Source organism: Danio aesculapii, chromosome 7 (assembly GCF_903798145.1).
Source record: "Danio aesculapii chromosome 7, fDanAes4.1, whole genome shotgun sequence".
Taxonomy (NCBI): Eukaryota; Metazoa; Chordata; class Actinopteri; order Cypriniformes; family Danionidae; genus Danio; species Danio aesculapii.
The window spans coordinates 51,068,200-51,083,281 of NC_079441.1; the positions used below are offsets into that span (position 1 = coordinate 51,068,200).

The 15,082-nt window shown below is 35.5% G+C and overlaps 1 protein-coding gene across 1 annotated transcript in view; it reads left to right on the forward strand.

The window, feature by feature from the left end:
* Positions 1-15,082, forward strand: part of gc2 (guanylyl cyclase 2) — a 34,827-nt gene that overhangs the window by 4,014 nt on the left and 15,731 nt on the right. The window contains exons 3-12 of the mRNA XM_056462129.1: positions 1,617-1,968; positions 2,047-2,131; positions 2,224-2,320; positions 2,398-2,523; positions 3,435-3,515; positions 3,615-3,791; positions 6,681-6,837; positions 6,926-7,075; positions 11,713-11,861; positions 12,767-12,930. Of these exons, the coding sequence (XP_056318104.1) occupies positions 1,617-1,968; positions 2,047-2,131; positions 2,224-2,320; positions 2,398-2,523; positions 3,435-3,515; positions 3,615-3,791; positions 6,681-6,837; positions 6,926-7,075; positions 11,713-11,861; positions 12,767-12,930 (1,538 nt within the window). The remainder of the gene's footprint in view (positions 1-1,616; positions 1,969-2,046; positions 2,132-2,223; positions 2,321-2,397; positions 2,524-3,434; positions 3,516-3,614; positions 3,792-6,680; positions 6,838-6,925; positions 7,076-11,712; positions 11,862-12,766; positions 12,931-15,082) is intronic.

The following is a 15,082-nucleotide window of genomic DNA, read 5'->3' on the forward strand; positions in this document are numbered from 1 at the left end:
ATGAATGAATGAATGAATGAATGAATGAATGAATGAATGAATTCTAAACAAATGACAAGCAAAATGAAATTGCAGTGAAAAAATTATTAATTGGATTTACAAAACTTTTTCTAAGGTAACTGGATGCAAACATCCAGTTTATATGTGTTGAATTTAAACAAACAAATTCAGTTTAGTAATGTTCAACTTAATTTGTTTGTTCAAATTCAGCCCATATAAACGGTTTGCAACCACTTACCTAAAAAAACGTTAATTCAACGGACCATTTTTTTTTCAGTGTGCTCAAAAAATAAACTTTTTGAAATCTAGCCTTTCTCTGACTAGAACTCAAGATATGAGGTTGAGATTCACATGAGATTCACTCATGGGTATTTACTCAAAGGAAAAGTTGTATTCTAAGTTGTATACTAAGAAGTTGTATACGTTCTATAGTGTAGGTTATCTTTTCCAGTGCATTGTAATGTGGCAAATCTTTCAATTAGTGGTCAATGGATGGACTTTCTATAGTCTTCCAGTAGTTCTGTCAAATGTTTCGGAATAACAAGAAGCATGTCAATCATTTTAGCTTGATATCCTGGTAACTTACAGGACATTAACCCAAAGCATATATCTCAGTAACTAAAATTGATTTGAATTGAGGAAATTAATATTACTTCTTTTTGCCAGAAGGCCTTAATCAGCTCACATTCCCAGATACACACTCATAAAAATTACATTTGCTGTTTGTTCAAACCACTTATTTAAAAGGGGTGGTGCACTACGGTATCATATTTTAAACTTTAGTTGATGTGTAATGTAGCTGTGTGAACATAAACAACATCTCTGAATGTAAGATGCTCAAAGTTCAATGCAAATTGAGACATTGGCTTTTACAGAGTCTGCAGTCAACGAAGTTTGGGGACTATAAAAAAATACATTATTATTAATAAATAAAATACATTACATTATACATTATTAAATACATTAAATTTGGTCCTATTATTCATTCATTAATTTTCCTTTGACTTAGCCCCTTTATTCATCTGGGGTCACCACAGCGGAATGAACCGCCAACTTATCTAGCATATGATTTATGCAGTAAATGCCTTTTTACCTGCAACCCAGCACTGGGAAACACTGATACATTCTCGCATTCACACACAATTAGCTTATTACTATCAGCCAATTTAGTTTATACAATTCACCTATAGCGCACGTCTTTGGACTGTGGGGGAAACCAGAGCACACTGAGAACAAGCAAACTCCACACGGAAATGCCACCTGACCCAGCCCCTTGTCGCTCCTTGGTCCAATCAGTTTAATTAAAAAAATAGCCCAGCAGTTGGTAGCCGGTATTACACCCAGAATTGGGTTGAAATAATCCAGCATTTTTTTTAAACATTAATTCATTGTGTGGAGGTCTAGATAGGGGTAAGTTATTCATAAAAATGATCAATGAATAACCATGATGCAGGAACACCTAACCCAAATTCAAGCCTTAACCTGACATAATCAGTAAACATGTTCTTCAGATCTGATTGGATGATTGAAATGTTGTTCCAGGATCAACAAAGATATTGCTCCAAGAACGTTTTGCACTTGGTATAATCAAGTTCTTTAACCATGCCATTCTGCAGGTGTCCCCATTATTTGGCACCATCTACTCGTCGATTGTGTTTATGGCCCATGCTGTGCAAAGTGTCAGGTCTGCTGGTCAGTGGATGTCCGGTGGGAACATCGCCCAGAATGCCCGAAACCTGCTATTCAAAGGGGGGTCTAGCTTACAAGCAAACTCTTCTGATCTTGGGATGTTGGACTATGTGGTGCTGGACACAGATGGCTTTTCTTGGGAGTTGCAACCTACGTACCGTATAGAGATGCAGACAGAAATGGTGAGGTTTCTGGGTCGGCATATTCATTTCCCCCATGCAGGACCACCCAGAACTGATTCCAGCTGCTGGTTTACTCATGGGATCATCTGCCGTGGAGGTGAGTGTGTGTTTGTGCTTGATGCTATGGTATTGGCTCACATTCACATTGACTTAATGATCACCATCAATGTTACAGGCGTGAATCTTTTCCACATGATTTCAATGTTCCTGCTTGGATTTCTGTTCATCTTTTTGTCGATTGGCTGTTCTTACTGCATCAGGTATTCGTTAGTTAATTATAATAAATGTATGTTGTTTAGAGTGTGTGTGTGTGAGTTAGTAAAGTTTCGTTTTGATATATATATTTGTACAGGCGTAAAATTAATAAGATTCGACTGGTACGAGGTCCGAACAAGATTTTACTGACGTTAAATGACGTAACGTTCATCAACCCATCGCTGAGTAATAAGGTCAGTAACAATAACATCTAAACAAGCAAGCAAATGTGCAAGTACTCTAATAATTCGCACTTTTATCTGGAATACAGAAGCTGAGCGTGGATGACAGCAAGGCCAGTGACACCAGAATGAGCATTTCGGAGCGAAGCCTCGTTTCTCCAATGTCCAGTCAGTCGCCAGCCACCTACGAAAATTCTAATGTTGCCATTTATGAGGTAAAGGAAGACCTCAATAATGAGTTCAGTCATACTGTTACTTAAATGATTCAAAATAAAGTGTTTATTTAACAACTGTATTGATTGGAGTGTCAAAATATCATTCCCCAGTCCATTCAAACTATTTATGGAAAAACAAAGCTGTAATTTTTGGTTAATTGGAATTTGTCGTGATTGACTCAGACTTGACCACCCAAATTTATATATCAATACACTCTGAGTCTTCAGGAGCTTGATCTACTTGAACTACAGTATTGTTTAAAAGCTTGGGGTCAGTACAATTAAAAATGAAAATTGATCAAAAGCCATACTATAGATATTTACAATGTTACAAAAGATTCATGGTAAAAACTATTGAAGAGTTAAGATGCTAAAGTGATGTCAATGTTTATGTTCATTTTCAGATGCCATCTGATCTTTGTTCTTTATCTAACATCTAACATTTTTTTTCAGGCTAGTGTGTGTATGTTGAATTTGTGAATGTTTATTTGCATTTTTTTATTATTTTTATACAAAAATGTAACTAAAATGTAGTCTGAGAAAATGCTCATATTATAAGACCATATGCGTATACAGATCTCGAAGGGGGTGGAGTTAAACAGTGATTTGAAACTAGACAGACGAAAAATGTACTAGTTTTATGCAAAAGTTTGGGCACCCCTTTCATAATTGCAAGTCATAGTCTACTGGCCTTTTAAATCAGCAAATTCATTTGGATATATTTTATCCCCTAGGGAAAAAGCAACATTTAAGTTCTGACATAACATTTATTTAATGAACAGATGGATGCAATGCAGTTTAAGTCTTAACAAAAACAGACAGGTGTAAAAATCTGGGCACCACTGCGCCACCATATGGACTACTGTATATTTCTATGTGCTATTTTATTTACACTGTTTCTAATTTGGCAGGGTGATTGGGCCTGGATGAAACGACTTCCCTATGGAACCTTCCGGAGCATCACTCCTAATACAAGTGATGTATTTGAACTGGTTGGTTTTGTCACTTAAATTACATAGTAGGTGTAGTGGTCATTCGTACTCTTTGTGTTCTTCAAATCTTCACACAGTTATTTGCTCTGAATGCTCTAGATGAAGGATTTGAGGCACGAGAACATTAACCCATTCCTCGGCTTCTTCCATGACTGCGGGGTCTTTGCCATTGTGACAGAGTTCTGTTCACGAGGCAGTTTGGAGGATCTGTTGGTCAACGACGACGTAAAACTGGACTGGATGTTCAAGTCCTCTCTCATTCTGGACCTCATCAAGGTGCTCTTATACTCTTATACTTTAAATATCTTGAATGACGCACTCCATGGTAATAGGAGAGTGTATTGTCCCTAGATGTAAAAACTCATTTGGCCAATCATCTTTATTTTATAGAGCCACAATGCTCTTCCAAAAAAAATTCCTCACATGCACAAACTACAACATGTTTTCACGTCTGACCAAGAGGTGGTTCTTGTCTAATCAAATTTCTACACACTGAAGTGTTGTGTTTGATTTGTCTGTGTATAGTCTGTATATGAGTGAGTTTGTATGTTTTAAATGGCAATTTTATTATTATTATTTTATTTATTTATTAATTTATAAATTTTTTTTGATTGTTTAAAGATTTACCTGTCTAGGGACTGCAGGTGGAAACTTTGCTAAACTTTGCTAAAACCTGGCACAACGCATCTTTTCTTTTGAGGTCAATGTATTTTTGTGCATGTCCCTGTTCATTCATTCATTTTCTTTTTGGCTTAGTCCCTTTATAAATCAGGGGTCGCCACAGCGGAATGAACCGCTAACTTATCCAGCATATGTTTTACGCAGCAGATGCCCTTCCAGCTGCAACCCAACACTGGGAAACACCCATTCACTCTTGCTTTCACATGTCCCTGTTAAATGAATAAATTCAAATGTCATTGGCTTAATTTAAAGTAAAGAACGTTAATAATGACTCATAACCATATATGACCAAATTTACAAAGCATAAGTGAAACAGAGGTGCTTCTGAAGTGCCATTTAGATATCTTACACCCTGATTAATAGTGCATTTATGCGTGGATTATTTAGAGCACTTTGAATGCAATTACACAGCAGTTACAACGGGAAGCAATCACATTTAATAGCATCCAAAATGAAAGTTTGTTTTGACATAAGATATGTGTGTTTATTATACATTTTTTATATATGTAAACTATTCCATAATATGTTTTACACAGCGGATGCCCTTCCAGCTACAACCCAGAACTGGGAAACACCAATACACACTCATTCTCACACACACACTATGGCCAATTTAATTCATCCAATTGACCTATAGCACATGTCTTTAGACTGTGGGGCAAACCGGAGCATGTAATTTGTATCACACACATATAGATTTTATATCTAAATGTAAATGAACCTTTTTTCAAATGTATACATACATATTTAATAAATATACACAGTACACCCGCACATTATGTCAATTTAAACTTTTAATTTGGATGCGATTTATCAGGAATAATTTTTGCCCAGCACTAATATTTACATTTATTTTATGCAGGCACAAAGCAGCCTTAAAGGTCCCATGAAGTGCTTTATAATAGCTGTGTCTCATTTCAGAGGCTGCATCCTCCGAAGTATGCATTCAAAGTGCGCTGCGTCATTGTGGCGCAACGAAGGCTGTCTCATTTAAAAAAAAATTCGAAGGGTCCTTCAAACGCAGCCTCCAAATACGTCCTTCGTTTCCAAGGAAATGTAGGACACAACCGGTGGATCCTTCGTGGCCTCAAACGTCCCAAGTTTCATTGCTCGCTGATAACGGCAGGACGCTTTTAAAAGAAAACTCCAGTTTAAATGTATGGATAAAGTTTGTTTTACGTGGATATCTTAACACATGTTAAAAAACAAAAGAGTATGACATGTCTTACTAAAGAGTGATTTTATAGACAGTTTACATTTTTATGTGTACATGTATGGATCTGTATACCTTGTTTTGCCTTTCGATAGCTTACAATAAGTTTTAAAATCACTTCGGAGGATGCAGCCTCTATAGTGAGACACAGCTAATGTACATTCTTGTGATGTAATCTCAACAGAAACATGAACAGAGGGTGGGACATAGAGTAGCCCCTCCCCTTTAAAAAAGCAGCCAATAGCATTTTGTTTTATCACAGCTTTGTCAATAAGAGTGATTCAGCTCAAGCGCATCAAATAAAAAAGCAAATGAGAAACATCATGAAGAGGGCGGGGCTTGTCAGATACTAGAGAGCATTTGATTGATTATGATTTGATGATAAACTGAAGTATATGAGGTGACCTGAAAATGATTTTATATATATTTTTAAACATACACAGATTCAAAGAGAACCACAGGTCAACATGGAGATTGCAAGAGACCAGCTTCTGCTTTAAACTGGACTGACTGAATATCTACTATTAAATACTGTATCTATTATTGAAAAATATACAGACAAATGTAAAATACCCTAAATCTGTTGAAAAGCGTCGATCTGATGGTGGTTGAGTTTGCAGCTGGATATTATTGGGAGATCGCTGACAGGAACAGTGAACAGCTCCGCCAGAGAGCGTCTGAAGCTCATATGCAAATTTATTTTACATTCTATGGCAGAAACATCATTGAGCCTCACTAGATCCTCCTGTTTTGGGCACGTGTCCGTTAAAAAATACTCACAGGACATTAATTTGGACAACTATGCGGATATATTAAATAGTTCATACAAAAATACACAAAGAGAGACTTTCACTTTCCGCATAGTTTGTGAATGAACAGACTGACGTGTACTAGTTGCAGACGCGATCATGTGGCTGTTTTTGGAAGTAATCAATCAGAGAACAGGAGAAAGTGCATTACTTAAATCATTTGAATATAGCATATTAATAATGCTATCCAAAAATTATAGGATATTAAGAGTTCAAGCTCGCGGTCCACCTGCAGGATCGCTGAGGCCCAACGGAATCCATGATCTAAACTGTTTTGGACCACACTATAGATATTCTTAAATACGGATACTAAGATATATAAAACTTTATTTTAATTTCACAGGACCTTTAACTTAGCCTATGTGAAGAAACCTTTTTATTTATTCTCTGAAGTGTACATGATTAATATAGAATAGCAATTATGTTACATGTAAGTTTGTGTGTATTATGATTGGTGTGCAGGGAATGAAATACCTTCACCACAGGAACGTCTGCCATGGCAGACTGAAATCCAGGAACTGTGTGGTTGATGGGCGTTTTGTGCTCAAAATCACAGACTATGGCTACAACGAGGTGTTAGAATCTCAGAGATTTCCTTATATTGAACCACCAGCTGAAGGTACAGTTAATTTTTATCGTTTTTTTTTTGCATTTACACATTATTTTAATGTCCAATAAAATATAAATGTATTTTTAACCTCCCCCAGACCTGCTGTGGACGGCCCCTGAGATACTGAGAGGGTCCTACCCAGGTCTGCATGGCACTCATTCTGGCGATGTGTACAGCTTCTCAATCATCATGCAAGAAGTGGTCATGCGAGGGCCTCCCTTCTGCATGCTAGAGAATACTTTTGATGGTAAACTCAAATAGGCTAATCGCTATTTATACCAGGGGTTTCACAACACACAAATATGATGATCTATTTCCTTATGCACACAAACAAACAATTATATATTTAGATATTTATAAAAGATTTATTTTTCACATTTTGCTTTTACTATGATAGTATGCAGTATACTGATAAGAAGTCAAGTGGGAGAGAGAGTGGGGGATGGGATTGGAAAAGGTCTATGATTCGGGACTTGTGCATGCACTGTAAAAGATTTTATAATAAAAAGCCAAGACAACAAATATATATATATATATAATATATATATATATATATATATATATATATATATATATATATATATATATATATATATATATATATATATATATATATATTGTTGTTGTTGTTTTATAAAAAAAAATGTTAAAATAAGTTAATTAATTAAAAAGAAGCTGGTCAGGTAATGTATAAATAAAAGTAATTATAAAGTAACATTGTTCCTATACCACCAGAAAAATGCATTCTCCTGACTATAGATTCGTTGTCAAGTAATAGTTTGGGCACATTATTAAAAGAGTTATAGATTATGAATAGTGAATATCAATTACACTCAATCTTTAATTACTATGTTACTGACAGGGGTCACTGGTTATGCTTGCATTTCTTCCAATGCATTAAGGTGTTCTAATGTCTGTCCCCATGTTTTATCAAATATCTCCAATTTATGTTTATTGACATATCTTTGCACATGACCGAATGATAAACAAATTTGTCAGTATGATGAACCACGATAATCATCTCCTTTCTGATACAGTCCAAGCATGCGCAAGCTCTTTTAGTGCAAGATTAATTCAACCCCGGTGTTACAGAGAAAGATACAATAAGTCATTTTCATCAAAAGTGATCAGATTGTATAACCAAAATCATACTAGATGAATTATGCTGAATTGTAGATATGGACAAGGTGTGCAGTATGAATGTAATTTTATTATTGTTTTTATACATATGTAACTTTTTTTTATCTACTTTTAGTATGGAGAGCTCTGCTGTGGCATGTGAATTTCCCTTTGGGATTAATAAAGTCTAACAAACAAACAAATCTCAACCTCTCCAAAGCAAGCATGTTTACAAGATCTCTACCTCACAAACCAAACTTAGGTACAGATTCATTCATTCATTTTCTTTTCGGCTTTGTCCCATTATTAATCTGGGGTCGCCACAGCAAAATGAACCACCAACTTATTCAGCATATGTTTTACACAGCGGATGCCCTTCCAGCTGCAACCCATCTCTGGGAAACATTCATCATTCATACACACTCATTCACACTCATACACTACGGACAATTTAGCTTACCCAATTCATCTATACCGCATGTCTTTGGACTTGTGGGGGAAACCGGAGCACCCGGAGGAAACCCACGCGAACGCAGGGAGAACATGCAAACTCCACACAGAAACGCCAACTGACCCATCCGAGGCTCGAACAAGCAACCTTCTTACTATGAGGTGACAGCACTACCTACTGCGCAACTACGTCGCTGGTACAGATTCAGTTTTCCACATTCTCAAAATGTACCAAACAACATGGCTTGTCTTTCAAATTTATTAAACAGGTCTAAGTTACTAAATATCCAAAGAATGGTTCAGACATGGAGACATGGTTCAAGATATTTTTGGAGGGCTTTAAGAAAAACATTCAAATATATTTTTCCAAAATTCTTGTAATTTAGGACACAACCATATCTAGTGGGGTAGGGATCCTTCTGCTGTTTTACACCTTTTACAGTTTGGAGATACCTGAGGACAAATCTTATGCAGTTTCTCCTTAAGTATAACCCATGCAGGGTTTTAAATTGAATTAACTTATTCATTAGAATTTACTTTTCGGCTTAGTACCTTTATTAATCTGGGGTCGCCACAGCGGATTGAACCACCAACTTATCCAGCGGATGCCCTTCTAGCTGCAACCCATCACTGGGAAATATCCATACACACTCATTCACACACATACACTACGGACAATTTAGCCTAGCCAATTCACCTGTAGTGCATGTTTTTGGACTGTGGGGGAAACTGGAGCACCTGGAGGCAACTCACGCCAACACGGGGAGAACATGCAAACTCCTGAATTAAATTATGTCACACGTTAATTGAACATCTATGTACAGTTGAAGTCAGAATTTTTAGCCCCCCTTTGATTTATTTTCTCTTTTAAATAATTCCCAAATGATGTTTAACAGAGCAAGGAAATTTTCACAGTATGTCTGATAATATTTTTTCTTCTAGAGAAAGTGTAACTTGTTTTATTTCGGCTGGAATAAAAGCAGTTTTTAATTTTTTAATAAACCATTTTAAGGTCAATATTATTAGCCCCTTTAGGCAATTTTTTTTTCCGACTGTCTACAGAACAAACCATCGTTATACAATAACTTGCCTAATTACCCTAACCTGTATAGTTAACCTAATTAACCTAGTTAAACTACGTCGAATAGTTCGGACTGCTGAGCGAATCACTGGTACAACCCTTCCTACTCCCCAAGAACTGTACTTATCCAGAGCAAGCAGAAGGGCTGCCAAAATCACTCTGGACCCCTCACACCCAGCACACTGCCTCTTTGAACTTTTACCTTCTGGTCGACGCTACAGAGCACTGCGCACCAGAACAGCCCGACACAGAAACAGTTTCTTTCCTCAGGCAATCCATCTCATGAACACTTGATGATAATAATTGCGGAACCAACATCACTACTTGCCATACACTTTTATACACATATACACTTATTTAACAACACACTTTACATGCCAATTTGCACATAACAGCTGCACATATAACGTTGTATATAGTAATAAACACGTACATACACTTGTCAATCTGTATATTTGCACTCACTACTTCTATTTTTTTTTAAATATATTTATTATCTGTCCTGATAATATTTTTGTCCTGTCTATGTTATCCTGTTGCACTGTAGAAGCTCTGTCACGAAAACAAATTCCTCGTATGTGTGAGCATACCTGGCAATAAAGCTCTTTCTGATAAAGCTCTTTCTAAACTTTTAAATGTCACTTTAAGCTGTATAGAAGTGTCTTGAAAAATATCTAGTCAAATATTATGTACTGTCATCATGGCAATAATAAAATAAATCAGTTATTAGAAATGAGTTATTAAACTATTATGTTTAGAAATGTGTTGAAAAAAATCTGCTCTCCATTAAACAGAAACTGGGGAAAAAAATAAACAGGGGGGCTAATAATTCAGGGGGGCTAATAATTCTGACTTCAACTGTATATTCTCAAGGCTTTCTTCCCAACTCTTCGGATCTATCTATAACCTTAATTCAGTCTCCCACGCTTGTTTAACTTTGACTTCATCTACAACTTTCTGTCTTAAGACAACTAATATTTTTTTATGTTGATTTAACTCATTTTAATAAATTAATCAAATTTCAACTACATGTTTTCTTATACAAAGTTTACCTTAATATTTTTAGTCAGCTTAATTGACTAATTAATTGTCTAATTGAAGTTGAGATGATGAGAAAAGTTCAATCGATTCAACAAAAAAAATTTAAGTGCAAAATTTTTTTACAATGTGGGATGTCCACAACAGAGTGCTATTTATCAGCGCACTCACCACTCGGCTATCAGCTCTGACCATTTTCTGAAATATTAAAACTGCTGTATATTTTTATACACATTTTATATAGAGAAAACTGACATATAATAAATATGTAAAATGTACTTACTTTTTAAAATAATTCAACACTGTGTTTTTTCTACCTTCCATTATGAATAAAGTTAAAGGGATAATTCACCAAAAAAGAGAGAAAAACCCACTATTTACTCACCCTCAAGTTGCAAGCCTTTATTAGTTTCTTTCTTCGGTTGAACACAGAAGAAGATATTTTGAAGAAAGCTGAAAACCTGTAACCAATGACAACCATAGCAGGAAAACAAATACCCTGCAGTCAAAGGTTACCGGCTTCCAGCTTTCTTCAGCATATCTTCTTTTGCATTCAACAGAAGAAAGAAACTCAAATAAGTTTGGAAGAAGTGAAGGGTGAGAAAATGATGACAGAATTTTGGGGTTATTCAAGTTTTGGGTGAACTCTCCCTTTAATTGCATAAACCTGAGGGAAAAAATACAGCTGGCAATTAAATAACTGTGTTTATTCTCATAAATTCTGTCTAGTTTCTAGCAGAAATAATAATAATAAATAATAGTAATTATCATTTTTATTTTTAGAATCAGTTACTTTCTTGTGCAATCTGATTGTGTATAATGAATTCAAATTGATTCACAAGAATGAAACTTTGTACATTGTATAAAGTGCTAGAAATAAAGGTGAGTTGACTTGTTAATGCCAATACCCTTGACACCAACTGTGCTTTATGCAAGGTCCTTTCCCATTACCACTCTATTAAACCATCCAACTTTGCTTTCTAATCTCTTCTATGACAATAAAGGGAAAATCGCTGACATAACGGTGACTTGACTTGATTAGAGGTTTTACTTAAGTTTTCTCTGTACTTTCCCTTTAACTCGCTAGAATCCCACTTTGAATACCGCTGATCTATGGCTATACTATGGCTATATTTTTAGATTGTTGAGATATGGTTGAGATACTTACAATGCTCTTGTATGTCTTAACTATATAGAAATTGTCCAGAAGGTCCGGAAGCCTCCGCCAATGTGCCGCCCGATTGTATCTCCAGATCACGCTCCAATGGAGTGCATTCAGCTTATGAAGCAGTGCTGGAATGAACAGCCGGAGAAAAGACCCACTTTTGATGAAATCTTTGATCAGGTGAATATCAGCGATATTAAACTATTATGTAATGTCCCATGATGCTATTCTTTGCTATTTATGGCAAAAATCTGAAAGCTGTGCATCGGATTGGGAACTGTTTAATGTACATAATACTGCTAGATGAAGGTTTCCTACATGAATCTTGTCATTGATCTTGTATCACTTCCAATCTGATTTTAATATATATTTTACAGCCATACATTTCATTAAGTGAAATATTTTTAATATATTAATCTACATTAAAAACTATTTAATCTACTTTCTTAATATGTACATTTAAACACAATATATTGCAATATTACAGAAAGTCACATGGTCACTATCCACCACAGACAAGGCCAGTACTCATTTAACATCAGGCTAATGCACAACATTAAATTACATTAAATATTAACCCTAAAAACATGAAATCTTAACACAAAACACCCTAGTACACATTGTTGACAACAAAAATGAGAGGAAACAGAACAGATTATTGAGTTATTTGTAATAATATGTGATGGAAATATCATTTAACTTGTTAATAAAGTGTTTTACTTTATATAAAATGGTAATATCTCATTGTTCATAGCTTTCACTTTCCCAAATCATACAAATTATAAGTAAAATGACATATAATGCAATTTAATATAGCTTCTTTTTTTTTTTTTTTTAACATTTGTTACTATAACATTATTATTACTACAGGTTTTACATTACTTTAAAATTACAAAATCATTTCACAGTAGTTATTTCACCTTTTTAAAGTGTTTAAAAAACACTTTCATCGTTTAAAAAAGTGTTTACACAAGCAAGCGGAGGAGACACTGTAGCAAAATGCTTTGGTAAGCTGTTGGTATCATTTTAGAGATCAGTATACTTACGTGCTCAACCTTTCTAAATCTCTCTTATTCTCTCCACAGTTCAAGAATGTTAATAAAGGGAAAAAGACCAACATTATCGACTCCATGTTGCGAATGTTGGAGCAATATTCCTCCAACCTGGAGGAGCTGATCAGGGAAAGGACAGAGGAGCTGGAAATAGAGAAACAAAAGACAGAGAAACTCCTGACGCAAATGTTGCCCCCGTAAGCATCAGATACACAGTCACAGTAATGACTTTAGTACATTATGCTGCTTTTTGACCATGAAAAAGATCTACGAAGTACAAATGGAGTAATGTAACAGTAGCACTATTGCTGAACTTCCTCAAGTTCCATGATTGTAGTTCTGAGATTTCATCAAGAAATATTCACATCAGTGAGTGTGTTTACATGAATGTTCTTAAGCTGATTATGCTAAATAAGCTGATATGTGTAATGTCATGACCAGATCAGATATAGGCACATGAATAAACTGCTAGAACACAGGTAAAAGTTATCTTATTTAGCTTACCCCATTGGCAGATTATTTAGATTGTTTTAAGGAAAAACTCACTGAATTTTTACACATTATTTCTAAAAACAATACAATATTTTAGATATTTGGTCTAGAGACAAGACAAAAGCATTTTTGGCAGTGATCACAGTTGGTTTTTTCGTTAGCTCTTTGATGTCGGATCAGTGTGTCCCAGGCTTACCTGAGACGTATAGCAGGAAGTAGTTCCAGGTATGATGGTTGATAACCTCCAGATTGAATTAGTCGAAAGTTATGAGTACCTACACTGTCAGAAATAAAGGTACAGGAGCTGTCACTGGGGCAGTACCTTTTTAAAAGATACATATTTGTATCTGTGTAAAGAGTCCACAGTGGTACCTCAAAGGTACATATTAGTGCCCAAATACCCAAAAAGTACCTTTGAGGTACCATTATGGACCCTTCAGGTGGACATTGCCCCAATGACAGCTCCTGTACATTTATTTCTGAAAGTGTAGGTAGTATTATTGATAATAAATTTAATTGTAATAAAAAATACTTAAAGACTATGTGGGACAGGACAACAAAGACTTTATTGTCTGCAGAAATTAGTGGTTTGATATTGATAGGACTCTGATGGTTGCTTTTTATAACACCTATGGAGAATTAATTTGAACCTTTTCACTGATTTGTTGGTTTTCTTCTTTAAATGTTAAACAGAAGAACTCACTGTCTAAGGTTTTAAATACTTGCAGCAAAGTATTAGGGGTGAAAATTCTGAGGTTATCCAATTTGTATGAAATTCATGTGTTAAAGAAAGCTCATCAGATTACATCTGACATATTCTATACTCTTTTTGATTAATTTCAAACAATTTTTAGTAATATTAATGTTGTTTAATATTTGTCTTAAGTGTGCAGTGTGGTATATACAGTCAGGTCCATAAATATTTGAATATTGACACAATTCTAATATTTTTGGCTCTAAACACCTACACACTGGATTTGAAATGAAACGAACAAGATGTGCTTTAACTACAGACTGTCAGCTTTAATTTGACTGTGTTTACATCCAAATCAGGTGAACAATGTAGGAATTACAACAGTTTGCACATGTGCCTCCCACTTGTTAAGGGTCCAAAAGTAATTGAACAGAATAATAATTATAAATCAAACTTTCACTTTTTAATACTTGGTTGCAAATCCTATGCAGTCAATTACAGCCTGAAATCTGGAACACATAGACATTGCCAGACGCTGGGTTTCATTCCTGGTGATGCTCTGCCAGGCCCCTACAGCAATTGTTTTCAGATCCTGCTTGTTCTTGGGACATTTTGCCTTCAGTTTTGTCTTCAGCAAGTGAAATGCATACTAAATCGGATTCAGGTCAGATGATTGACTAGGCCATTGCATAACATTCGACTTCTTTCCCATCAAAAACTCTTTGGTTGCTTTTGCAGTAAGCTTTGGGTCATTCTCCATCTGCACTGTGAAGCACCATCCAATGAGTTCTGAAGTATTTGGCTTAATATGAGCAAATATTGCCTGTAACACTTCAGGATTCATCCTGCTGCTTCTGTTAGTAGTCACATCATCAATAAATACAAGAGAACCAGGTCCCTTGACAGCCATACATGCCCACACCATGTCACTACCATGCTTCACTGCTTAGGAACATAAGCAGTTCATTTCCTTCCCATACTCTTCTCTTCCCATCACTCTGGTACAAATTGATCTTGATCTCATCTGTCCATCGGATGTTGTTCCAGCACCAATAAAGGCTTTTTTAACTCTAATCTGGCTTTCCTGTTTCCGAGACTCACCAATGATTTACATCTTGTGGTGAACCCTCTCTATTCACTCTGGTGTAGTCTTCTCTTGATTG